Source organism: Mustela nigripes, chromosome 9 (assembly GCF_022355385.1).
Source record: "Mustela nigripes isolate SB6536 chromosome 9, MUSNIG.SB6536, whole genome shotgun sequence".
Classification (NCBI taxonomy): domain Eukaryota; kingdom Metazoa; phylum Chordata; class Mammalia; order Carnivora; family Mustelidae; genus Mustela; species Mustela nigripes.
This window is the reverse complement of record NC_081565.1, coordinates 36,392,480-36,420,132: the sequence shown is the minus strand read 5'-3', so window position 1 is coordinate 36,420,132 and position 27,653 is coordinate 36,392,480. Positions and strand designations below refer to the sequence as shown.

Below are 27,653 nucleotides of genomic sequence, written 5' to 3'. Positions count from 1 at the left end.
TCTTATATCCCCTATTGGGAGTCCCAGGATGGTAAGACTAAAATGAGTTTCCTTTTTTTTTAATCCCCTAGTACATGCCTGGTACATGGTGTAACAAATACTAGAGGCTCAAAAAATGATGTGAATTGTATTTGAGATACGTATTTAAATGCACAAGAAAATGAAGGTATGTTAAAAATGTAAGCGAAATTACAAAGGGTTCTTGCATTTCATTTGCATATCTTCAGTTATTTCTATATAATTACTTGTTAGGTGCTTTATGACTTGATCTTTTTCTTACCCTCGTCAGAGGATGCAGTTTGGTGTAATGCATGTTATAGCCCTCAGGGCTGCGGGCCTCCTCACACGCTGGCTGTTCAGATAGTCTGAGGGATGAGGCTGCTGCAGCCAAAAGTGGGTTACATTACAGTACTGCCTGCTACTGGAGATGGAGGACCAATAACCTCAGAAAACAGCGCACAGGAGCAGCTGGGCCAGCAGAGCACTTTGTGAGGGCTCATCTGGACACTCCGCAGTGGGGTACCGCGAAGGTGAGTGCCCTAACGCGCGGGTCGTCGACCCGGAGGCCTTGACGGGGCACCTGGGTTTGGTGAGAAAGGGAAGGGCTCCAGCCGAGGCCGCTTGGATGAGTCATTCTCACCTCCCCAGGCAGGTGCGGGTGGCAGGACGCTTCGCTTCGGCGGCGGGCGGGCGACAAGAGCCGCGAGCTGCCGCGGAGTCCCCTCTCGGGACGCCTCCTCCGGGCCGGCACTGACCTTGCCGCTGGCGGCCGGACCGCCGAGAAGACCCGGCGCTGCAGAGCCGGGCGCTGGTCGGGGCCGCCCACTGCCACCCGGACCCACCGGTCGTCGGAGCCGGCCGCCGCCCTCCTGCGGTTCCTCAGCGCCTCAGTCCCACGCGAGGTCGCCAGCTGAGCCCAGAGGGCCGCGCCGCGCCGCGCAGGAGGGCGGGGCCGGGCGCTGGCCCACCGGCCCGCGGAGGTTGTCTCGCGCGGGCGCACGCGCCGCAGTCGCGCGGGGCGGGGGGTGGGGAGGGTGGGTGTGCTTGGGGCGCGCGCGTCGCCGCCGCTGCCGCCTCAGCCTGCTGCTCCGCCCGCGCCGCCTGCTCCCGGCGCTTGGCCCCAGCACGCCGGCACGCGAGCGGCCATGGGCGGCGCGGGGTTCGCGGTGTAGAGTCCGCCAGTCCCGGACCCGCGTCCCGCACCCTGCGGTCCCGGTAAGCGGGGGCGGGGGCGGCGGGGACCGGCAGGCACCCTAAGGGACGGGTCTGCGGGCCTCGGACAACCCTGTGGGGACTCTGAGGTGTTGTGTGGGAGCCGCCCCGAAGGGAGTCCTTGAGTAAGTGGATAAACCCCGAGTGTCCCTGCCTCTGCCCCTTGGGAGAGCCCCGGAGGCGGTGCGGGGAGCCGCCCCCCAGGAGGACCCCTGTGTGAATGGAGACTCCCAGGGCTCTCTCTGCATTTGCTGCCATGGGGAGGCGCAGTGTGGAGGCACTGTCCCCGCAGAGAGACCGTCTGTAAGACTACCGGAGGGCAAGGGTGGTCTCTGATGTTGTCTCGGTGGAAGACCATTTGAGAAAAGAGGGGAGCCTCGGGAACCTGCGCGGTGGAGATGGACCCCACAGAGGACCCCTGTATAAAGGCATACTTCAGACTGCTCCTTAGAAGTGCCTGGAAGGAACCTGACTGGAAGGAGAGGAGCCTGCCATGGATCTAGGCCAGGAGTAACTCCCCATATGCCCACTTTGGCCTTGACCTTTCTCGGTCTCGGTGTGCCCTAAATTGAGTCCTCCAAGGTGGTCGAGAGGCTGGGGCCCTGCGGGACTGCTGTCTTTGTCCATTCCAACCCCCATGCCATTAGAAATTTTATTCTCCGTGGTAGCCCAGGTTGGCTCCAAGCTGGATTTTTGTGGAGGCAGGAACTTCTATTAGAGCAAAGGGCAAAAGGGAAGGGAGGACCAGTGAGGCCTCTGAAGCAAAGATAGGAGACTTGGGGCCCTGGGCTTGACTATCCACGAGCAAGCAGTGAAGATCAGGTGGAATAATTAATTGATGCTGGCAGGTCCTGGAAGAGAAAGTCCTTTGAAGGAAAGAAGAAAGGATATGTAGGATTATTGAGCACTCATGTGCCAAGTATCATGCCAGGGATATTTAACATCTCATATAATCCTCACAACAGCATTATGAAATTATCCCCTTTTAAACATTAGGCACTTTAGACTCAGAAGTTTACCAGTTTGTCCAAGGTCACAAAGCTTGGAATCATGAAATCTGTTTTTGGAAGTTTATTTTGGAAAAAAAGTATTAAGGAGAGACAGAAGCAAGAATGTATATTTGTTAAGTTGCATGAAGATACCTAACATAGGGCTTTGTATATGGTTAGTAAATGTGTTGATTAAATGAGTGAACAAGGACAGTTTAATTGGGGATGAGACTGCTGCAGGAACTGATATCTACTGAATCCCCAGATTTCAGGGTGTGGCTTCCTTTCCTGGCAACCTCATTGTAATGATACCTCTGGGGGTCTCCGGACTTAATTGGGTCTGAAAGAGACCTCTGCCTGTGGCCTTTGATAGGACTTGCTCTGGGAAACAAGAGGAACGCTCCAGAGGATGGTCTTCTAAGACTACCCTCCCAGCTTGTAGGGAGCAGAGGGAGAGACAGGGTCACTTTTAGGAAGCATAATTCACAGTATCTTTGTAGCCATCTGAATAGTGCACCATAGACACTGGTCCACAGATAACATGCAGGACACTTTTCCCAAAAAGTGCTTCTGCATGATGAGGAGGAGGGCTAAACAGGTGCACAACCAAGGAAGGCTTATTGGAAGTCCACTGTCTGGGGAAGGCAAAGGGTTCTTTGCCTGATAGTGATGCATCCTTATCTCTCCTCTTTGGCTCTGGTGGTGCTTTCATTACACCTGAATTCCAGGGTGCAAATTTGGGACCAAGGAGAGATTCTGGTTTCTTGCCCAAAAATTGAGTGGCAAGGGAAGTAAGCAATGTAATTCACTAGAGAACCATTCTGAGTTTTCCTGCACCCCCCACCTTTTTATCCTTCCTCATACCCAAACCTAGTGACATCCTCCTATAACAGAAGTGGCTTCCCTAGGCTCCGATCAGGGTTGTGAGAAAACAAAACAACCTCATTTACCAATTGCTGGCTTTTCTATTTAAGTCAATGGCTGCCTGAAGCATGGGTGTGGCACCTGATACACAGCTCCTCAGTGGAGTAAATTCTGACAAAGGTTTATATTCGTTAATCACCTCCCCGTGACAAAGTTGTTTATAACTGTTTATAATTCCCTTTCAGTTCAAACCCCTTTATTCAGCTTAACACACCAAAATAAATAGGGATATGGATATATGGATATATACACACACACACACATATATATATAGTTTTTTAATATCCGTATGTAGCTTTTTAAGAAAATCAGAAGGAACAAGCCTGCAAATGTGATCTTTGCTCTAATTCAGAATATGTCTTTGGGGTTTTTTTTCTACACTGGTCTTTTCGTTGAGCGTTCTTAGTATCACACCCTCTTGTGTCCCTGGAAAGATTGCATACTGGACCTTGAATATCATCTCCTTGATGTCCAGGTTTGGATAAACATAAAGATTATGAAAATCCTAAGAATACTGTCTAACTCTCCCCTAGTCACAATGTAAGCCAAATCATTCCAGAATGGATGTGAAGGATGTCAAGTAGTTGCCTTAATCTACTAAAAAAAAAAAAAGCTTTCTCCAAAGGATAATGAAAGGGGAAAGAATTTCACTTGCATGTACACAGATATATCTGGGTTTTACTTAAGGATTTTTTAGCCTTTAATCTTCTACATCTTCTCTGATCACATTGTTAGTCTTCTTCCTCCTACATTTGCCATATTTTTGACAGTGCTCCCTTTTCCTCAAATATGAATAGTAGGACTTTCTCCAGCCCATTTCCCCCATTCCTTTTATTTTTTCCAATACACCTGTTCCTTAGTGGATCATATTTATGCAAATAGTTTCCTTTCTCTTTAGTCACAGAATCCATTATCTTCTAGTCCCACGTGCTTTTCTCCAGCAGTGCTCTTGATTTCTGCTATCTTCATTTCTCGGATTGATTTATTCATTTCTGATGAGAGTACTATCATCTACTCCACCCCTCACTCTTAATGACCAAGTTCTGACGAGAATTGCTTACCAGCTTTGGATCAAGAAACCAAGACCATCAATTTGTAGCTGGAGACATTATTTTTTCCATTATAACATTCCTTTCCAAACCTTCTCCCCTTCCAGCAATCCCCTCAGAGACTCATAGATAGTTCTTACTAAGTGCTACCTACTCGCCAGGCATTATGTTAGATAAATATGACAGTTGGTTGCTCTTGAGGAGTTCACATAGAATCAGTCTGCATTTCTTCTTTTTTTTTTTTTAAGATTTTATTTATTTATTTGACAGAGAGAGAGAGAGATCATAAGGAGGCAGTCAGAGAGAGACGGGAAAGCAAGCTCCCTGCTGAGCAGAGAGCCTGATTCGGGGCTCAATCCCAGGACCCTGAGATCATGACCTGAGCCAAAGGCAGAGGCTTAAACTCGCTGAGCCACCCAGTCGTCCCCACAGTCCACATTTCTCCAATCATTTACTATAGAGTAAGAAAAGTGAGGGGAAATTACAGTTTTACAGAGTATCTATAGGAATCTTTGTAGAGTAAGTATGCCTTTTCCCAGGCATCAATGAAACACAGCTGCTGTTTCTGTGCCTCCTCTGGCAGCTCCATTGTTAGTCCCCCTGCCATTGCCCTGTCAAAATTACTTTTGCCCATGTGCTTTCAGTGAACTAGCCACATGATAATAATGACAGTGATAATAATGACAGTGTCTTATATTTGGATAACACGTTGTAGTTAGAGCCCTTTTACATACCTAATTGCCATTTGTTTGTGAGAAATATTTCATCTTACTGGGGTCTTCTCACTAAAACAACAGTGTGTGGGCTGCCTAAATCACTTTCTCTCTCTCCATTTTTTTTTTCTTTTTGGAGTCTCTTAATTAAGTTTATGGGTCTCCCAGAGGGAAAGCCCAGTGATTAACTACAGTCACCATCTAGCAGCTCTTATGCTATAGAGAGGAGTTTCTTTGTTGGGTCCAAAGGCCAAGCAATGTGCTCACTGGTCAGCCCTGGTACTTATCAGGGCTATCCTACTAACTGGCCTTGGAAAATTCAGTTCTCCGGGGTTTTTTTAACCTCCTAAAATTCAAATACATATTCCCTTCTAAACAAATATTTTAAGCATACTGTCTCAAACCAATTTGGGGGGCTGATTCATAATGTGAAGGCAGTTTTCCTTGCCTATTTCTATCCAGCAACCGGCTGGCTTCATACCATCTAAGCTAGAGTCCCCATATAGCAGTCCATGCCTTGGCATGTGCTTTTACCTCTTCCTGGAATGCTTTTTTTTTTTTTTTTTTTCCCTTAGCCACTCGGGTAACTCCCACTCATATTTCAAAATTTAGCTCAAGCAACACCTTTTTTTAAAAATCCTACACTCATGCCCCCTACACATGCATATACACTGCATTCTCACAGGCTGAGCGAGATTCCATTTGTTCATTCTACCAAGTTATTAAATGCCTGATTTGTGCCTGACACATAGTAGGTTGCACTCAGCAAATACTAGCAAAATCAATAAACAAAGATAATTAATGTGTAATAATTCATTCAATCCCATTTGTTTTGGGTTGAATCCCTGCTTCAGGGGCCCAGAGCAGAGAACAGGGAGTGCCTCTTCATCTTGCTGAAAAGCTCTGCTTGCTAAGTGCAGTCACGACAGCCAATCACTGATAGTGTGCTATTTCTTAACTGTTGCTCTGCTTCTGTGGAAGCCAGCACTGTAGCTTTTCATGAAGACTCACCCTAAGCCCTCAGAGGCTGAAGATCGTGCCATAATTTTGTTCTCATGTATATTAGAGCTTTGTTGGCTTTCAGTAAATATTAAAAACAGGACCTCCATCATGACTTACTCTTGAGCAGAGTTCAGGAAGACAGTTTTATTCAGTCTTTAGCCCTTCTGCTGCTTGGAAATCCCAAAAGAGCCCTGTGCAGTTGGGGATGACTGTCTCCCTGGACCAACTGAACCCAGTGCTGCTGTGCTGGATAAATAGGGTGACTGGAGGAAGACAGGGAGGTACTAGGTAGATCCTTTTAGGGTCTGCAGATATGAAAACTAAAAGCTGTACAATACTGTTGGGCCACAGAATGGCTGACTATGAACAGGACTCCAGAATACTGTCATGAGACACTACATTCCTAAACCAAAACTCTTTTTGATGACTTAAAAAAAAAAAACTTGAGATTGATATTGATGTCCAGAGTAAGCTTAGAGTCTGTGCTATGCATTTTGCATTTCTTAGACCCTGGTTCTGCTGGTTTTCCATACCCTTGTGGCTGTTTACATTCTATGTTAAGTACATACCTTTCCCCAAGGCTCTCTATCATTTTTGGAACATACTTCTATGAACCAGCTGTCAGCCACCTTGAAATTTTTATCCTCATGTGCTCATGCTGCTCATGCTAAATTTCTCCAGCCCAAACCTAGGAGGGAGGATATATATTTTCAAGCTTCCTACACATGCCCTTAGAGCAGTAGCCCTCCTTTGGGCCAGGACACAGTGCCACAGGACGCAGCATAAATGAAGGGGACCATTGGCCTTGGTAATATTATCTCTTTTCTTACTTTGTTTGTATAAACTAGCTAAATTCCAAAATTCTGTAGCTCTTCCCTGTGGTCAAAGTAATCACCTGTAACTACTATTTGGTTACCCATTCTCATCCCTGCTAGCCCTGAACTACCATACCATACAGGGTCCACCTCTGGAGAAGTAGAGTGGATGTGATGAGATGAGGTGGTGACTCTAAGTTTTGATCAGTCTCTCTGGCTAACTATGAAGAAAAGAAAGGGTACTGACACCATGATCTCAAACTTTTTATGTTGTCCAGTCATCTTTGCAACATTCACTCAACAAAGATTTATAGAATCCATGCTCTGTGGAAGATAGTGAGAACCATCTAAATTTTTCTCCCTCTTGATATCACTGAAAACCTGAAATTCCCTTCTCTACCTGCTCAACCCAGTCTGTTTTTTTCCCCTTGTCCCTCCACTCAGAGGTTTTCTTTGCCTGTTCCCACCTAGGAAAGCCTTCATAACCTCCAAGCAATCATTTTTAGATGTTTTTGAGCCTTTTCAAATAGCTACCAGTCCTATATGGAGAATCAGATGAAAGAAATAAAAGGCAGGATGCCTGGGTGGCTCAGTCGATTAAGCATCAGCCTTCAGCTCAGGTCATGATCCTGGAGTCCTGGGTTCAAGTCCTGCATCGAGCGCCTTGCTTGGCAGGGATCCTGCTTCTCCCTCTGCCTGCCACTCCCCTTGCTTATGCGCTTTCTCTCTCTCTCTCTCTCTCTCTCTCTGACATATAAATGAGTAAAATCTTTAAAAGAAAAAAAAAGAAAGAAAAGGCATCCAGATTGGTAAAGAAGTAAAACTTTCACTATTTGCAGATGACATGTTACTATATATAGAAAACCCTGAAATTCCACCAAAAAACTATTAGAACCGATAAATGAATTCAGTAAATTTCAGAATGCAAAATTAATAAATTTTAAAAAAGAAATCAGATAAAAGCAAGTACAGTAAATGTTCTTTACATTTAACATGTGAAATGAGGAGACTCCTGCCTATTAGCAGGGCTGCTCCCCAGGCTTCTCACAGTTACAAATCTTGTTTTTTTTTTTTTTTTTTTTTAAGTACTCTGTACACCCAGAATGGGGCTTGAACTCACAACCCTGAGATCAAGAGTCACATGATCCACCAACAGAGCCAACCAGGCACCTCTCAGTACGAATCTTTATAGAGAGCTTGGGAAGAGAGTCCCTAGCTGCCTTTTCCTTCCTTATTTTTCCACCAGCTCCTACTGTGGAGCAACCCTTCCTCCTCTCACTCCCACCACTCTGCCCTTATAAGTATTTTCACTGTGTTCTAAGCATGTGCTCTGCAGAGAATGGGTGTGTCTTTCACACACACATTCCAAGCTGCCCGCATATGTCTTACTACCTGGTAAATACATTTATTTTTTAATGATTTTATTTATTTATGTAACAAAGAGAGAGAGAGATCACAAGGAGGCAGAGAGGCAGACAGAGAGAGGCGGAAGCAGGCTCCCCACTGAGCAGAGAACCCAATGCGGGGCTTCGATCCCAGGACCCTGAGATCATGACCTGAGCTGAAGGCAGAGGCTTAACCACTGAGCTATCCGGGCGCTCCCTGGCAAATACATTTAGACAGACTTCTCTTACCCAAAGAAAGATTTTGGTTTTTGTTATCTGTTTTCATTTTCTCTGGATCATATAGTTTCACAGCCCCATTCTACCTTCTTGTCCCTCTGTTATTCACCACCACCTGCTCCTGCCCTCCTGAGGTTTATTCCAAGCCTAACTTAGATACTACAGACTCTCTGGCAGTGATATCATTCTTGAGACAACATCTTTTTATCCTTCTTTCATCCTTTTTAGGGAGGCAGAAAACCCAATTCCACCCACCAGCCAAAGAAGTAATCATTAGCTATCATTTGTGGGATCTTTACAACTTGATTTCCTTTTAACTCACTTTTCTTGCTAAGGCTTTTTCCGCACAGGAAAAGCCAGGTTTTTCTCACAAGGCATTTGTTTTTACCTGTCACTAATCACTACCACTTGTTCCTCTAGAAATTAGAGCACATTTTGTTAATTTCTCAAACACTCAGGGGCACATCATGGGTATTTCAGCACACCTGCATTTAATCAATGTGTCTTGTATACAGGTTTGATGTTCCATTAAGCACTAAGGGTTTCTTTTTTTTTTTATTAAAGATTTTTATTTATTTATTTATTTGATAGGGAGAAAGATCACAAGTAGGCAGAGAGGCAGGCAGAGAGAGAGGGGGAAGCAGGCTCCCCGCTGAGCAGAGAGCCCGATGTGGGGCTCCATCCCAGGACCCTGAGATCAAGACCTGAGCTGAAGGCAGAGGCTTAACCCACTGAGCCACCCAGGTGTCCCCACTAAGGGTTTCAACCTCATTCTTTGAAGCCTACTGTTATTGTGTCCTCACAGTTTACTCTCAAAATCAAAGCTATGTCACAATGACTTGGGGTCTTGTTTGGATTTGACGGTTTCTTTTTGAGGTTCTGCTCTACATTTTCTGTCCGTATGAGCACAAAGTGGCCTAGAAAACTGAACCATCTTAGGTAAAAGTAGTAACAATTCCAGGATCCTGTGGTAAGGAATGGAAGGTGGTTTTTAATTTCTTTTTATGTTTGTTTTGCTGGTGGATGTCATCTTCAGTCTTCATTGAAATTCCTTTAAAGATTAACTCCCCAGGGGCGCCTGGGTGGCTCAGTGGGTTAAGCCGCTGCCTTCGGCTCAGGTCATGATCTCAGGGTCCTGGGATCGAGTCCCGCATCGGGCTCTCTGCTCGGCAGGGAGCCTGCTTCCCTCTCTCTCTCTCTCTGCCTGCCTCTCCATCTACTTGTGATTTCTCTCTGTCAAATAAATAAATAAAATCTTTAAAATAAAAAAAAAAAAAAAAAAGATTAACTCCCCAAACCACTGCAGTGACATCATTAACAATTGAGATAGCTTAATAGTGATTCTTATTATCCTTACAGAGAATAATGGGTCGTAGCAGGACTACAATGTATTGGGAGATGCCTGTGGTTAATTTGCTGATACACTATTAATGATTCAGTCCACTTACAGAGTAACCTTCCTCTTTGGCCTTTGTTGAGAACTCATTACATTATCTGAAAAAGCCAGGAAGAGCCAAATGCATATCATTGATTTTCCTTCAGTGGATCATTCTTGAAAAAGTGAATTTCATATGGTTATTCTAGGTCTCCAAATAAGCATTTCATGACTTTTTTTTTCAACCCATACTTTCTTGCTGATAAACCTGGAAATAATTAATCATGAAGAAGGTCCACAGTGAAGGGCTGTGTGTCAGTTTTACATTCTCCCTCCTGGTGTGGTATACCTATTCCTCTTGTTCTAAGTGGGGGGCTTGCTTTCCCACCTAACCATAGAGCACAGCTGATACTCTTGAGTCATGGACAGTTTCTGAAGATTATCGATCCAGCCTCTTCAAGAATCCTCTGGACCCTTTGGGGCACCTGGGTGGTTCAGTTGGTTAAGTGTCTATCTTCGGCTCAGGTCTTGATCTCGGGATCCTGGGATCTAGCCCTATACTGGGTTTCCTGCTCAGAGGGCAGTCAGCTTCTTCCTCTCCCTTTGCCTCTCCCTACCATCCCACTTATGCTTGCTCTCTCTCTTAAATAAATAAAATCTTTAAAAAAAGAAAAAGAAAAAAGGTAAAGAATCCTCTGGCTCCATAGCAAAAGCTCTAACATACACATACTCTCCTCTCTACCCCTAGGCCCACCCCCGCCAGGCTAGGTCACATGAATTTTTTTCTTTTTTTTTTTTAATTTAAATTAAACTTTGTTAACAAAGTGTATTATTAGTTTATTACTAGTTTATTATTATTAGTGTTATTATTATTTTCAGAGGTAGAATTTAGTGATTCATCAGTTGCATATAATTATTATTATATGTGTATTATTAGTTTCAGAGGTAGAATTTAGTGATTCATCAGTTGCATATAACACCGAGGGCTCATTTTATCTAGTGCCCTCCTTAATGCTCATCACCCGCTAACCCCATCCCCCCTACCTGGCCTCCAGAAACCCTCAGTTTGTTTCCTGTAGTTAAGAGTCTTATGGTTTGCCTCCCTCTCTGTTTTCATGTTATTTTTCCTTCCCTTCCCCTATGTTCATCTGTTTTGTTTCTTAAATTCCACATATGAGTGAAATCACATGGAATTTGTCTTTCTCTGACTAACTTATTTCGCTTAGCATAGTACCCTCTAGTTCTATCCATGTTGTTGCAAATGGCAAGATTTCATGCTTTCTTATGGCTGAGTAATATGCCATTGTATATATATTCTACATTTTATTTATCTTCTTTATCCACTCATCTATTGATAGACATCTGGGCTCTTTCCATATTTAGCTATTGTGGCCATTGTTGCTATAAACATTAAGGTGCAAGAGTTGGCTGCTTAACTGACTGAGCCACCCAGAAACCCCCCAAAAAGGATTTTTTAAATCACAGTTTATTATTGTCCACTGGGGGCACCTTGGTGGCTCAGTCAGTTAACTCAGGCTCTTGATTTCAGCTCAGGTCATGATCTCAGGGTTGTGAGATAGAGCTCCTGCAGGTCAGGTCTCCACATTCAGCAGGAAGTCTGCTTGAGATTCTCTCTCACCCCCTCCCTCATGCTCATGCTCTCCCTTACTTGGGCTCTCTCCTTCTTTCTCTCTCTCAAATAAATAAAATATATATTTTTAAATGTCCACTTGGGCACGAGCACCTTAACGTGAATACAATTTCCTGAATCTGATCAATAATTCTTTACTCAGTCTTCTTTGCACAGTCCTGTAAACGACAGTTATTTATTCAAAGTAAGTATTTCTGGAGCACCTGGCTGGCTCAGTCAGTGAGTGTCCCAACTCCTGATCTCAAGGTATGGGTTTGAGCCCCACATTGGGTGTAGAGTTTACTTAAATCTCTAAAAACAAAAAACACCAAATTAAATATTCCTTAGTTGTGCACTTTAATTTTATAAGCAAATTTTACAAATGGGGAGAGGGGATACTTACTTTCTTACCATTCTCTAAATTCAAAAACATGGGTTGTTTCTTTGGTAACAATTGATGGCAGAACAATTCCAGGCAGTGTGGAAATTTGCACCACTATGATAACATGACAGTTGTTTCTGGAATGAAGATAGAGTTGTCCTCATATATTACGTGTAGTTGAAATTCCTTTAAAGAATTTCTCAGTCAGTTAAACATTTGACTGCCTTAGGCTCAGATCATGATCCCAGGGTGCTAGGATTGAGCCCTGAGCCCCACGTCAGGCTCCTTGCTCAGCAGGGAGTCTGCTTCTCCCTCTGCCCCTCCCCCTGCTCATGTTCTCTCTCACTCGTGCTCTCTCAAATAAATAAAATTTTTTAAAAAGGTATTATGTGTATTAAGACTTTATTTAAGGGGTACCTGGGTGGCTCAGTCAGTTAAATATCTGCCTTAGACTCGGGTCGTGGTTCTAGAGTCCCAGGGTCTGCTTGTCCCTCTCTCTCTGTTCCCCCCGCTCATGCACTCTCGTTCACTCTCTCTCTATCAAATCAATAAGTAAATTCTTTTAAAAAGACTTTATTTAAAATATCAAAAAAGGGACACCTGGGTGGCTAATTGGGTTAAAGCCTCTGCATTCGGCTCAGGTCATGATCTCAGGGTCCTGGGATCGAGCTCTGCATTGGGCTCTCTGCTCAGCAGGGAGCCTGCTTCCCCATCTCTCTCTCTCCCTGCCTCTCTGCCAACTTGTGATCTCTGTCAAAGAAATAAAATCTTCAAAAACACAAAATAACAAAAAAAAATCAAAAAACCTTCTTCACTATTAATTGGAAAGTGTTTATTTTTTTTAAGTTTAATGTTTTTAGTAATCTCTGCACTCAATGTGGGTTTCAAACTCACTACCGCAAGACTGAGAGTCCTGTATTCTTCTGACTGAGCCAGCCAGGCACCCTGGGAAATGTTTATTGTCACACATTTTTAGGCAGTGGAGATAGGTACTAACCAGGGTAAAAACAATCTAATAGAGGAAACTGACATTGATTGGATAATTATCCTTCTGAATATGTAATGACAAAGATAAGTGCTCTAGAGCAGATCTAGTGTTATGTGTACACTCCAATCTGGACTTCCACGAGAACATGATACTTGAGTTGAGCTCTGACAGATGAATAGGTATTAACAGAGGGAAGGAACGTTCAAAGGTCCCAAAAATATAGGGAGCATGGCAAACAACGACTGAAATAAAGCCAATATGGTTAGAACACAGAGTAAAGAAAGGAGACCAGACCAAGCAAGGCCTCACAAGCAATGGTTAAAAAAAAATTTAAAAAAAAAAAGCGTAACTTGAATGACTTTATCCTGAAAGCTATAAAAAGCCATTTAAAAGTTTTAAGCAGGGGATAACATAAGACTGGAATGTCCCAGACATCTTTAATTCAACATGTACAAAATCCTATTTCATTTCCCAATTTCTATAAATGGCAATACCATTCTGCTAGGTTTTTTTAAAGATTTTTTTAAATTTTTTTTATTTATTTGCAGCATAACAATATTCATTATTTTTGCACCACACCCAGTGCTTCATGCAATCCGTGCCCTCTATAATACCCACCACCTGGTACCCCAACCTCCCATCCCCCGCCACTTCAAACCCCTCAGATTGTTTTTCAGAGTCCATAGTCTCTCATGGTTCACCTCCCCTTCCAGTTTCCCTCAACTCCCTTCTCCTCTCTAACTCCCCATGACCTCCATGCTATTTGTTATGCTCCACAAATTAGTGAAACCATATGATAATTGACTCTCTCTGCTTGACTTATTTCACTCAGCATAATCTCTTAAATTCCAGTTAGTGAATATACAGTGTAATGTTAGTTTTAGGTATGCAATGTAGTGATTCAACATTTCCATACATCACCTGGTGCTCATCACAAGTGCCCTCCCTAATCCCTGTCATCTATTTCACCCAGCCAACAACCTACCTCCTGTCTGGTAACCATCAGTTTGTTCTCTATAGTTAAGAGTCTGTTTCTTGGTTTGCCTCTCTCTTTTTTTCCCCTATGATTGATTGTTTTGTTTCTTAAATTCCACTAGTTAGTTTATTTAAAACTGCTCTCTCAGTACGTAAGGCAGTGAAAGGCTGAATGAAATACTGCATAACTTTACTTATATATGGAATCTAAAAACATTGGACTCAGGGCACCTGGGTGGCTCAGTGGGTTAAAGCCTCTGCCTACAGCTCGGGTCATGATCCCAGGGTCCTGGGATCGAGCCCCGCATGGGGCTCTCTGCTCAGCAGGGAGCCTGCTTCCCTTCTTCTCTCTCTGCCTGCGTCTCTGCCTACTTGTGATCTCTGTCTGTCAAATAAATAAATAAAATCTTTAAAAAATAAAATAAAATAAAAACATTGGACTCATAAAAACAGAATAAAATTACCACTGCCAAAGGCTGAGGAGAGGAGGAAATGGGGAGGCATTGGTCAAGAGGTATAGATGTTCAGATATAAAATGAATAAGTTCCAGGGATCTCAGGTATAGCAGGGTGACCATAATTAATAAAACTTAAAAGATTCTATGAGAATAGATCTTTAATGTTCTTACCATAACAACAATGAAAAAATGGTAATTACGTGAGGTAAAGGATGAGCAACCAAGCCTTATTATGGTAAGCATTTTGCAATATATAAGTGTATCAAAACATCACATTGTATATCTTAAACTTACATGGTATTATATGTCAATTATATCTTAATAAAGCTGGGAAATAAATATGAAACTGTCCTCTTTCCCCTTAACCTTTATCCAGTTAGTTACCAATTTATTCCCAAATTTCTCTAATTCTATTCCCATGGTATCAGGTAGACTCAGTCAGCGTTATTCCTGCTGCCATCATTTCAGTTTAAACTCTCTACATCTTGCCTGGACTATTAAAGTAGTCTTCTAAGTGGCCCTAACTTCTCCTCCTATCCTCTCCCCCGCCCTTTCATCCAAAAAAACAGAGGATAACTTCCTACCCATTCTTCATGGTCCGCTTTGATTCCCAGTACTGCAGTCTTAACCTTCATTTAGGCATTTCTGATACTTTGTCTCACTCTTTGAGGTTTTTAAAAATATTTTATTTATTAGAGAGAGAGCATGAGCAGTAGGGAGGTAAGGGAGAGACAGATGGAGTGGGAGGGACAGACTCCCCACTGAGCAGGGAGCCCAATACTGGGCTAGAGCCCAGGGATCATGACCCAAGCTAAAGGCAGACACTTAACAAACTGAGCCATCTAGATGCCCTCTTCTTTGAGTTCTGATATTAAGTAGCTTAAGTGGTGAGACTGTCCTCCTGTCTTTTATTTCCTATGATGAGTAGTTAGTACCTTATATATAGTACTGTTCAATAAGTCTTAATTATAACGGATTGAGAGCAAGGCTAAAATGGACTCTCCGTTTCACTTTACTTAGAACACGCTTTCCCCAGCCAAATTCTACTTCAGAAGACCCTCAAGGCTCAGAAAGAGTAAACCAGCTTTGCAATATGCCATGTCATGCCCTCACTTTCTGGTATTGTAGAATTTCCCTGCAGAAGAGCAGGGATAATGTTACTTCTTAACCTGTTAAGTTTTTATTAAACAGCTCAGAAAATCAAAAGAGAAAATATGGGAGCAACATTAGTGAAGCCTTAAAAGTCTGAGAAGCACTTTAAGCACTTATAATGTGAAAGACAAACAGACCCACAAAGAACTATAGCTAATTAGAGGGGCAAAGGAGTCTTTGTGATCTTGACCGTGTGGATAGGTTGGTAGAGTTTCCTATCTAACCCAGGAGTCCCCTAAAAGTAGGAGTGCATTCACTCTGACTGAAAAAGTGAGAATTTGATGTGGATTATCCCTGGATGCAGTGAGCACAGCACTTATTGCAGGAGCTTTTCTTCAATCAGAAGTCTGAAATGTATTCCTATAATATTGCTTTAAGCTTGGGTCATCTCACGGGGCAGAGGAGAGACTTAAGCTCTAAAGTCTCTAACCATCTCCAGAGGCCTGGGACCCCTGGACCTAATGGCTTTGGGACAGCAAGAAATAAATAGATACCATTTCACATTTGTAGAATACTTTCCAGTCTACTAAGTACTTAATAAGCACATTTTCTAATGTTATCCTCATGACAGCCCTGTGAAGTGCACTGCGCAGACAGCCCTTATTTTACACGTATGAAAACCAAAATCACAGTACCAGTCAGAAATAGAACCAGGGTCTTCTGACTCATTAACAAGTGTTTTTTCTATGCCACCATGCCTCTGAGTTCCAAAAGAGGGAAAAACTATTTAAATTTTTTTTTTAATTTTTTACTTACTTGACAGAGAGGGATCACAAGTAGGCAGAGAGGCAGGCAGAGAGAGGGAGAGAGAGAGAGAGAGGGAAGCAGGCTCCCTGCTGAGCAGAGAGCCTGATGTAGGACTCTATCCTAGGACCCTGAGATCATGACCTGAGTGGAAGGCAGAGGTCCAACCCACTGAGCCACCCAGGTGCCCAGGAAAAACTATTTAATAGCACCTGCCACTTAGGTGAATGGTTGAAATTGCTTGGCTTGACATGGTCTGCCATTGGCTGAATCTGGGCCCCTCTGCTTTTTGTCCACAGAGCCATGGGGGTGTTGATGTCCAAACGGCAGACAGTAGAGCAGGTACAGAAGGTGAGCTTGGCTGTGTCTGCTTTCAAGGATGGACTACGGGACAGGCCTTCCATCCGGCGCACCGGTGAGCTTCCAGGGTCCCGCCGTGGCACTGTAGAGGGCTCTGTCCAGGAGGTACAGGAGGAGAAGGAAGCAGAGGCAAGTACCCCAGTACTGCAAGAAGAGAGCAGTACCAAACGTGCAGCCTGGGAGAGGCTCCGAGATGGGCGTGGAGTGGAGCCGGAGGAGTTTGATAGGAGTAATCGTTTCACACCGCCGGCTTTCATCCGACCCACCCGGAAGCTGGATGATGACAAGCCTCCTGATATCTGCTTGGAGCCCAGAGAACTTGTGAGTATCCAGTTAGGGCACAGTCTTCAAGTCTTAGACCTTCTGAGGATCAGGGAGCAAGACAGGGAGGCCTGGGTACAGTTAAAGTGAGACCCAAAAAGAAAAAACTCCAAAAAGGTGCAGTTGAGTCTGGAATAATCTTTGAATTTTTTCCGCAAGAATAAAAATGTTACATCCTGGGTTGGTCTTCGTGAAAGACTGGAAGACAGGTGATGAGGAATGACATCATGGCAGGTCTCTTGCCATCCATCTCGCTATGGGATAGTAGTGTTCCCTGTAGGAGGCATTTGGAAATTTATGGGCATTCAAGAAGGTCATCATCACTGGGAGTTGCTACTGGTTTTTAGTGCCAAGAAAACCAGGTATGCTCAGTGTCCTGCAATGTCTGAGACAGTCTTTCAGAATGGATTATTTTTTCCAAAAATGTTAGTAGCATCCCTGTTCAGAAAAGTGGGCACAGAGTCCTGAGCAGTTGGAAGAGCTTGCTGGTTCTTATCTTTCAGAGAGAAAGCTCTATCACCTTAGCACTGACGTCAGTTGGAATTGTTCTTCTGGGCTGCTCCAGGGATATTCAGCCCCATGTGGGTAACTGTGTTTGGTGGTCATAGGACCTTGCTGCCTACACTGCAATGAATACACTCCTTACTTATTCTTTTTGCCAGGTTGTCAACGATGAGATGTGTGATGTCTGTGAGGTCTGGACAGCTGAGAGCCTCTTTCCATGCAGGATCTGTACCAGGGTTTTCCATGATGGCTGTCTGCGCCGCATGGGCTACATCCAAGGAGATAGCGTGGCAGAGGTGACTGAGGCAGCCCACACAGAAACTGGCTGGAGCTGCCACTACTGTGTAAGCCCGGACAGCAGGGACTGTGGGCCACAGCACTACAGGGAACTTGGCACTTTTCTGGAGACCCATTCTTAGAACACTGGTTTCTAGGCACTGACCTAAAAGACTTTTCCAATAGTAGATACAGATATCCTCAAACTTGGTCAGGCTTTTTCTACCTCAGTACTATGACATTTTAGACAGAGTAATTTTCTGTTGTGGGGGATGTGTGCATTGTAGTATGTTTAGCAGGATCCCTGGCCTCTAACCCATTAGATATCAGTAGCACCCACCCTCAGTTGTGACAACCAAAAATGTCTCCAGATATTATCCAGTGTGTCCTAGGGGAGCAAACTCATCCCTTCAGAGTCCCCTTAGCTCAGAAACACTGAGCTAAAGGAATCAATGGTTAGGATGAGACCTAATTATTCAGAAGTAATACTGCTTAGAGTAGTGCTTTCTCTAGTAGTCTATAGTTGTCATTCATTGTACTCATCTGAAAAACCAACCTAACCAACTTGCTTTCAATAGGAATAGGTTCTAACACAGTAACATTTCTTAGTCTAAAGATCATCACTTAGCTTACCACCTAACTCTTAGGAGCATTTGTTCTTCATCTCTAATGTGATCATTATGTAAATTAAATAACAATTGTTGATTCAGAACTTTGCAAATTATATATAAATGCCTTCCAACTTTTTTTTTTTTTTAAGATTTTGTTTATTTGACAGAGAGAATCCACAAGCAGGGTGAGCAGCAGAGGGAGAGGGAGAGGCAGGCTCTCTACTGAGCAAGGTGCTGGATGCAGGGCTCGATCCTAGGACCCTAAGATCATGACCTGAGCCAAAGGCAGACACTTAACCCCCTGAAGTACCCAGGCACCCCACCTTCCAACTTTTAAAAAGACAAAAGCCAGATTCGTATCTATTTCTTAGCATATCTGAATAGAATTTAAGTCTTGTTTTATTGGTCTGTTATCCTGCAGATATCTTCTAAGAAACATCTTAGCAGATCCCCCCCTTCTTCCTACTGCCTAAAAGAAAGCAAAGATGTACCACTTTCTAACAAATATCACTTTATCTATGGCTTGCCTAAAAACTCAAGTATAGAACAGTTATTTTGAGCCCCTTACACACCTTTTCCCCAGCTGAAGTATGCCACAGTAGAGCCTGCTCTACACACCATTTTCTCTAGTCACCACCCCTCCAAACACCAGCCTTTTCACTCATAGTAACTCTGCCCTGCAGGGTTCTTCTGATGTGGGACCCTGCTGAAGGTGTCTCCTTCCTACTCCTTCCTGGCTTTCTGTCACAGCCCTACCATCATTACTGCCACTTACCAGACTTTTTACAAAGGTTTCTTCCCTTCACAGCCAGGCTTCTTCTATTTTCTTTTTTTTTTTTTTTAGCTTATTCTTTTGTTGTTGTTGTTTAAATTTCTTTTCAGCGAAACAGTATTCATTGTTTTTGCACCACACCTGGTGCTCCATGAAATCTGTGTACTCTCTAATACCCACCACCTGGTTTCCCCAACCTCCCACCCCTTACCCCTTCAAAACCCTCAGATTGTTTCAGAGTCCATAGTCTCTCATGTTTCACCTCCCCTTCCAATTTCCCTCAACTCCCTTCTCCTCTCCATCTCCCCTTGTCCTCCATGCTATTTGTTATGCTCCATAAACAAGTGAAACCATATGATAATTGGCTCTCTCTGCTTGACTTATTTCACTCAGCATAATCTCTTCCAGTCCCGTCCATGTTGCTACAAAAGTTGAGTATTCATCCTTTCTGATGGAGGCATAATACTCCATAGTGTATATGGACCACATCTTCCTTATCCATTCATCCGTTGAAAGGCATCTTGGTTCTTTCCATAGTTTGGCGACCGTGGCCATTGCTGCTATAAACATTGGGGTACAGATGGCCCTTCTTTTCACTACATCTGTATCTTTGGGGTAAATACCCAGTAGTGCAATTGCAGGGTCGTAGGGAAGCTCTATTTTTAATTTCTTGAGGAATCTCCACATTGTTTTCCAAAGTGGCTGCACCAACTTGCATTCCCACCAACAGTGTAAGAGGGTTCCCCTTTCTCCACATCCTCTCCAACAGATGTTGTTTCCTGTCTTGCTAATTTTGGCCATTCTAACTGGTGTAAGGTGGTATATCAATGGGGTTTTAATTTGAATCTCCCGGAGGGCTAGTGATGATGAACATTTTTTCATGTGTCTGATAGCCATTTGTATGTCTTCATTGGAGAAGTATCTGTTCATATCTTCTGCCCATTTTTTGATATGATTGTCTGTTTTGTGTGTGTTGAGTTTGAGGAGTTTTTTATAGATCCTGGGTATCAATCTTTTGTCTGTACTGTCATTTGCAAATATCTTCTCCCATTCCGTGGATTGCCTCTTTGTTTTGTTGACTGTTTCCTTTGCTGTGCAGAAGCTTTTGATTTTGATGAAGTCCCAAAAGTTCATCTTTGCTTTTGTTTCCTTTGCCTTTGGAGACGTATCTTGAAAGAAGTTGCTGTGGCTGATATCGAAGAGGTAGTATACTGCCTATGTTCTCCTCTAGGATTCTGATGGATTCCTGTCTCACGTTGAGGTCTTTTGTCCATTTTGAGTTTCTCTTTTTTTTTTTTAATCTTATTTATTTATTTATTTGACAGACAGAGATCACAAGTAGGCAGAGAAGCAGGGAGAGAGAGAGGAGGAAGCAGGCTCCCTGCTGAGCAGAGAGCCCGATGTGGGGCTCGATCCCAGGACCCTGGGATCATGACCTGAGCTGAAGGCAGAGGCTTTAACCCACTGAGCACCCAGGCGCCCCTTGAGTTTATCTTTGTGTATGGTGTAAGAGAATGGTCAAGTTTCATTCTTCTACATATAGCTGTCCAGTTTTCCCAGCACCATTTATTGAAGAGACTGTCTTTTTTCCACTGTATATTTTTTCCTGTTTTGTCAAAGATTATTTGACCATAGACTTGAGGGTCCATATCTGGGCTCTCTACTCTGTTCCACTGGTCGATGTGTCTGTTTTTATGCCAGTACCATGCTGTCTTGGTGATCACAGCTTTGTAATAAAGCTTGAAATCAGGTAACATGATGCCCCCAGTTTTATTTTTGTTTTTCAATATTTCCTTAGCGATTTGGGGTCTCTTCTGAGATTATTTGCTCCAGCTCTTTGAAAAATACTGGTAAAATTTTGATCGGAATAGCATTAAAAGTATAGATTTCTCTAGGCAGTATAGACATTTTAACAATGTTTATTCTTCCAATCCAAGAGCATGGAATGGTCTTCCATCTTTTTGTGTCTTCTTCAATTTCTTTCATGAGTGTTCTGTAGTTCCTCGAGTACAGATCCTTTACCTCTTTGGTTAGGTTTATTCCCAGGTATCTTACGGTTCTTGGTGCTATAGTAAATGGAATCGATTTTCTAATTTCCCTTTCTGTATTTTCATTGTTAGTGTATAAGAAATCAAACCAACTCCACACATAAGAAGGGAAATCATCAAGATTAGAGCTGAGATCAATGAGGTAGAAACCAGAGATACAGTAGAACATATCAATGAAACTAGAAGCTGGTTTTTTGAAAGAATCAATAACATCAATAAACCATTGGCCACACTAATCCAAAAGAAAAGAGAGAAAGCCCCAATTAATAAAATTATGAATGAAAAGGGAGAGATCACAGCTAACACCAAGGAAGTAGAAACAATCATCAGAAGTTATTATCAACAGTTATATGCCAATAAGCTAAGCAACCTAGATGAAATGGATGCATTCCTGGAAAACCATAAACTCCCAAAATTGAGCCAGGAAGAAATTGACAACCTGAATAGACTGATATCTAGTAACGAGATTGAAGCAGTGATCAAAAACCTCGCAAAAAACAAGAGCCCAGGACCTGACGGATTCCCTGGGGAATTCTACCAAACTTTCAAAGAAGAAATAACACCTATTCTCCTGAAGCTGTTTCAAAAAATTGAAGCAGAAGGAAAACTTCCAGACTCTTTCTATGAAGCCAGCATTACCCTGATCCCCAAACCAGGCAAAGACCCTACCAAAAAGGAGAATTTCAGACCAATATCACTGATGAATATGGATGCTAAGATTCTCAACAAGATCCTAGCAAACAGGATCCAACAGTACATTAAAAAGATTATTCACTATGACCAGGTGGGATTCATCCCTGGGCTACAAGGATGGTTCAACATTTGCAAATCAATCAATGTGATAGAACAAATTAATATGAGAAGAGAGAAGAACCACATGGTCCTCTCAATTGATGCAGAAAAAGCATTTGACAAAATCCAGCATCCGTTCCTGATTAAAACGCTTCAAAGTATAGGGATAGAGGGAACATTCCTGAACTTCATCAAATCTATCTATGAAAGACCCACAGCAAATATCATCCTCAATGGGAAAAAAGCTTGCAGCCTTCCCGTTGAGATCAGGAACATACAAGGATGCCCACTCTTACCACTCTGGTTCAACATAGTATTAGAAGTCCTAGCAACAGCAATCAGACAACAAAGAGAAATGAAAGGTATCCAGACTGGCACTGAAGAAGTCAAATTCTCTCTCTTCACAGATGACATGATTCTTTATATGGAAAACCCAAAAGACTCCACCCCCAAACTACTAGAACTCATACAGCAATTCAGCAACGTGGCAGGATACAAAGTCAATGCACAGCCAGGCTTCTTGAAAAGACTCCATCATTTCCTTGTGGCTCCTCAACCACCTGTAATTCAGCTTCTGCGTCCATCATTCTGCTGTCATTCTGACAGTGACCTGTCAAGTCTAGTGACCTTTTCTCAGGCATCTTCTTACTTGACCTCTATGAGGTATTTAGCACTCCCTTATTGCCGTCTCTTTTTGCAGGGGATTTAAGTATTTATGAGAATTATTATAGAAAATAAGGAAAATAGAGAAAATAGAAAATCAGTAAAGTCCCATCATAGTTGTATCACCACTGTTAACCTTACCTTCTATTTTGTGCAACTCTCTTTTCTTGGCTTCCAGTGCTCTCTACTGATTCTCCTCCTACCTTCTTCTCTGACCATTTGGGTGCCCTTAGTTCATTTCTTGACACAGTCCTAAACACTGGTCTTCCTTTGGGTTCTATTGTTAATAGTTTTCTTTTCTCATTACACACATTCTCTCCCTGGGTTATTTCATCTACTTCAGTGGCTACAGCTACCATCTAAACACAGATGATTCCAAAACCTGCATGTCTAGACCTAAATTTCTTATCTCTTGGCGTTACATTCATCTTGATGCCTCACAGGTACTTCACACTCAACATGCCCCAAAATGCCTCTTCTTCCAGAAACCTGTTCTAAATTTCTTACCTCTCTGAATAATAATACCAGCCCTCTAGATGTCAATACCAACTCATTTCTGTCCTTCATCCCTCACATCCAGTAAGTTAACAGGTCCTACTGATCTACCTATTAATACCTCTCAAATCTACTCTCTTTTCCATCCTCATGTCTTAGGTTAGCCACTCATCTTTTCTTTTTTTTTTTTTTTAAGATTTTATTTATTTATTTGACAGAGAGAGAGAGAGAGATCATAAGTAGGCAGAGAGACAGGCAGAGAGAGAGGAGGAAGCAGGTTCTCCACCAAGAAAAGAGCCCAATGCGGGGCTCGATCCCAGGACCCTGAAACCATAACCTGAGCCAAAGGCAGAGGCTTAACCCACTGAGCCACCCAGGCACCCCAACCACTCATCTTTTCTTAACCTGTACTATAGCAACAGCTAACTAACTTTTCTCCATGTCTCTAGACTTTGCCCCTCCAATTCATTCTCCATGTACCAAAGATCTGACCATGGCACTACATATGCCCTTAAAAACCATTCAGTCAGCCACCCGGATGGCTCGATCGGCTAAATGTCCGACTCTTGATCTCAGCTCAGGTCGCGATCTCGGGGTTGTGAGTTCAAGCCCTGAATTGGGCTCCACGCTGGGTGTGGGCCCTACTTAAAATACAAACATTTGGTGACTCCCTTTTGACCTCAGAATAAAAGCCCATTTGAAAAGCTCAATAATGGGTATTTGAGGCACTTCACAGTCAGGCTTCTGCCTAGCTCTCCCTTATCTTTGTCATTCCTCTCTGTTTTCCCTCCACACACATACACACACAGCCTACGCTCCAGCCCCACTGGACATTTCACAATATTACACCTCACTGTGCCCAGCATAAACCAGGTACTCAATAAGTGCTTATTGAAAGAGTTGAGTTATGAAATCCACAAATGAATGTTCATGAAATGTCTGTTTCTCTTCTTTGCTAGTATTTTAAGAGAGAAAAATAACCCACTGGAAAGAATCTTTGACAGCTTAAAGACTATAAGACTGTAAATTAGTATTAATAAAATAACATATCACTGTTATTTTGGAATTAAAATTTCTATGGCACCACAAAAAATTCATTTTGTTTTAGGAACTTCGTCATAATGGCATTCTTTCAAAACCACTCTGGATTTCTTAAAGTAACACAGCCTACTAGGAGCAGAGTTAGAATTAAACTTCTTTTTTAACTGAAATACTTTTTGAGCACAGTCTAACATAGAGGCCGAATACATAAAATGAATAAAGATGGAGCTGTTGTGGTTGATGGAACAGGGGATTCACAACCCTGCCCACTTATTAGTCTCCTTTTCCTTTGCAACAGCTTCCTAAGGCACTTCCAAGGAATCCCTAGGGTATCTCAGGATAATTTTAAAACTACTATTTAGTAAAAGGGTCTCAGGTATAGAATCAGGATACCTGGCTTTTGGAGAAGATTCTGCTACAGAGTTGGGCAACTCTGAGCAAATCCGTTCCCCTTTCTGGAGCTTCAGTCTCTTTGATTATGATTATAGGCTGGGATTAGATGATCCCATAGGTGCCTTCAAGTTGAAATACAATTTCCATCTTTCTTGATCCTTGGCCTTTCATACTGGTCTATATGGCCACTGACTCATATTTTTCTTTTTTTCAGGATAATCTCAACTTGCTGCTAACTGAGGAGGAAATGTACAGCCTCACAGAGACCTTTCAGCAGTGTAAAGTCATTCCTGGTAAGGCCGGACAGTGCTGCCAGATGGAGAGGGGCTGGCACATTTTCCTCTATACTTTCTAGGATGAACCATAAAAGGAGTATGCTGGAATTTGGAGAGTAGGGGTCAATAGGTCCCTATTCCCAAGCTGTTGGCCAGCAGGGGCACCCACACACCCACCCATCTTCCCCACCCACCACAGCCTGAGTTATCCTGGGTATGGGAGAAAAAGATGAAAATCTATGGATATAGGGGTTCTGGAGTATACCCTAGAAGTAATAGAGAGTACCCTAGAAGTAAAAAGAGGCTGAGGAAAGGGTGGGCTTGGCTAGTATGGGGTGCCTCCCACAGATTGCTCCCTGACACTGGAGGACTTCCTGCGCTACCGCCACCAAGCAGCAAAGCGGGGGGACAGTAACAGGGCTCTAAGCGAGGAGCAAGAGGAACAGGCAGCCCGCCAGTTTGCAGCCCTGGACCCTGAACATCGAGGACACATAGAGTGGTCTGACTTCTTGTCCCATGAGTCCCTCCTACTTCTGCAGCAATTGCGTCCCCAGGTGAGGGCCAACTGGGGTGAATGTCTATGGGATATTGGGTGACAAAGACTTAGGAAGCATGCTGGGCAGGTTGGAGGGGCACTAGATACTGTCTTAGCAGGGACCACAGCAGGAAAGGCTCACATTCCACCCAGTGACAGATGATCCAGTGCCTAAGCTGGGGAAACTGCCCAAGGAAGATTGATTTGCACTGGACCCAACTGCAAATGTTAATATGACCAGAAAGGCTCTGGGCGGCTTCAAAGGGAGGCTACAGAGGTGGTAATGGAGGTAGGATTCTTTATGGTTTGACATTTTACAAAATATTTTCACCTCCAAGATCTTAACTTGTTGCTTTTTCCCCAGAACTCTCTGTTAAGGCTTCTGACAGTTAAGGAGCGGGAACGAGCCCGGGCCACCTTCCTCGCCCGGGGCAATGGGAGTACTATCAGTGAGGCAGAGTGCCATGCAGCCCAGCACTCTTGGTTCTGCAAACACCTTGCAGAGGCTCCTTCCTGCAGTGTCAGGTCTGTTCCCTACCAATCCCTGCCACCACTCACATGCCCTCCTCCTTTTTCCACACCAAATGGCCCTTGGTATGAAAGGTACCTCTCTGTTTCTTCTGTCAACACACAGGAGAGAATCCTCCTGTGCATTACACATAGGACATTGCCTCTTATTGTTCAAGGCATAGGGCATCCTCTGCTGGCTCATGTCAGAAAAGCATGGACATGCATTTCTAGAGCCATGGGTTCCCCAGGTTTGGGAGGGGCCAGACCTTTCACTTTCCTACTCCTAACCACATATCCTTGTACCCAACAGCATCAGCCATGTGGGTCCCATAGCAGACAGCAGCCCAGCTAGCAGCAGCAGCAAGAGTCAGGACAAGGCTCTGCTGCCCACAGAGCAGGAGTCCAGGTGAGTAGGTTCCCTCACCAGGCTGTCTGCACTCCTAACCCTTCAATACACATAAGTGAGCATTGCCCACTGCTATCCCAAAACAGCAAGTGCCTATCCCAGAAACCAGGCTCTAAAAATGTCCATTTGATCCTAGATCCATAGGGTAAACTGGCTGGGCTGTCAACTTGGAAGCACAGCCAGCCATATCTATGTCAGCCAAAAGCCAGGGCTTCCCTGAGCTTTGCCCGGCTTAATCCATACTGCTGCTGGGATCAGGTCTCATGAGCATCCAGGTTTTGCGGCCAACCTCACAAACCTGTTCTTTCCTTCCGTTCCAGATTTGTGGACTGGCCTACATTCTTGCGGGAGAATGTTGTCTACATCTTGGCTGCTCGCCCCAACAGTGCAGCAATTCATCTGAAACCCCCAGGATAGCATGGAGCAGAGAAGCTCAGTTCGGGGACAATGGTCTCCCTCCTCTCCTTTTTCTCTTTCCCTCTTTCCCCCAACATCCTCTGGTACTGAGACTTGTGGGGATGGAGCACTGCCAGCATCTCAATTTGCCACTAAGCTTTATGGAACTGAAATCACTGCTCCCCTCACAACAGAGGCAGTATATACATTGCTGCAGGGAAAAGCCCTGGGAGCTGTGGCAGTATCCACTCCTGGAGCCACCCCCCTGTCCTCACATCATAGACTGGACCTGCCACTGCACACACACACACGCGCGTGCGTGCGCATGTACGCGTCACACTGTCCATGCCTTCAGAGAGCTGGTTCTTCTTGGTTGAAAAGGACCAAAGTTCTTTTTGTGAAGCTCCTGGTATAGATGAGAGGGGTCTCTATTCACTTCTTCTATTGGCCAGTTCTGATTTCCAATAGACAAGTCTCTGGCCAAGTGATTGTTTTTTGTTTTCTGTTTTTTTAATTTATTTTCTCACCATAGCATACATCCCCAATGTCCATCACCCAGACAAGTGATTTTTAATAATAGGGCATATCAGACTCACATGCTATCCTAGAGATGTTGATAGGTTTCCTCTTCCTCTGTTGAAAATCCCTTCTGTGGTGAGCCACTGTTCTGATAGGTATGTGCTATGTCCCTTGGGTATGTTGGGGTGGGAAAATTACTGAAAACTACCACTGCACTTCAGCCCATTCTTTATTTAAATTCTAATTCCTAGTGACAGAGAAGGCAACTAGTCTATGGAGTCCTAATTAGAAGAAGGGAAGGCAGCCCTCCCAGGAACCCAGGATTCTAGGAACCTCTCAGCCAGGTCTTTCGAGTCCAAAAGTCTTTAGCAGAAGAGTCAAAAATGAAGATGAGCCATCCTGGGCCCTGTTTTACAGATGGGACCACATGGCCCAGAGCCCAAAGGCCCTGAATAGAACAAGTATGATGGCAGAAGTCACAGCCCTCTGTATTAGATGCTTCACCCAAGTCAACTACCCCAAAGACAGGAAGCCTGATCTCCAATGAAGACAAGGTTTGGATGAAAAACAAGAGAAGGCTCATGATTTTCCATCTTTCCACCTCACCCCAGATGTGGACCTGGAAGAGTGTGCCATTGGATGGAGAACAAGAGCCAGCATCTTCACAGCCCAGAAAGAGCAGTGAGGACTCCTTTCAACCACCCTGA

The 27,653-nt window shown here is 43.7% G+C and overlaps 2 protein-coding genes across 5 annotated transcripts in view; one reads left to right on the top strand and one right to left on the bottom strand.

Moving 5' to 3' along the window:
• The window catches only part of SPATA31F3 (SPATA31 subfamily F member 3), an 86,157-nt gene extending 84,687 nt beyond the window's left edge, over nucleotides 1–1,470 (bottom strand). Inside the window, exons 1-2 of the mRNA XM_059410123.1 lie at nucleotides 1,075–1,470; nucleotides 641–985 (exon numbers count right to left, since the gene is read on the bottom strand). Coding sequence (XP_059266106.1) covers nucleotides 641–985; nucleotides 1,075–1,470 — 741 coding nt within the window. The remainder of the gene's footprint in view (nucleotides 1–640; nucleotides 986–1,074) is intronic.
• On the top strand, nucleotides 320–26,915 carry PHF24 (PHD finger protein 24). Of its 4 annotated transcripts, none has more exons than XM_059411432.1 (8): nucleotides 320–530; nucleotides 16,329–16,710; nucleotides 17,373–17,558; nucleotides 24,520–24,598; nucleotides 24,929–25,134; nucleotides 25,480–25,640; nucleotides 25,936–26,031; nucleotides 26,352–26,915. In XM_059411432.1, the coding sequence occupies exons 2-8, from the start codon at nucleotides 16,333–16,335 to the stop codon at nucleotides 26,446–26,448; spliced, it is 1,203 nt and encodes a 400-aa protein (XP_059267415.1). In that variant the 5' UTR covers nucleotides 320–530; nucleotides 16,329–16,332; the 3' UTR covers nucleotides 26,449–26,915. The 4 variants fall into 4 exon arrangements, with proteins under 4 accessions (XP_059267415.1, XP_059267414.1, XP_059267416.1 ...); XM_059411431.1 differs by lacking the exon at nucleotides 320–530 and adding an exon at nucleotides 1,047–1,215; XM_059411433.1 differs by lacking the exons at nucleotides 320–530; nucleotides 17,373–17,558 and adding an exon at nucleotides 1,047–1,215.
• Nucleotides 26,916–27,653: the final 738 nt, after the last annotated feature.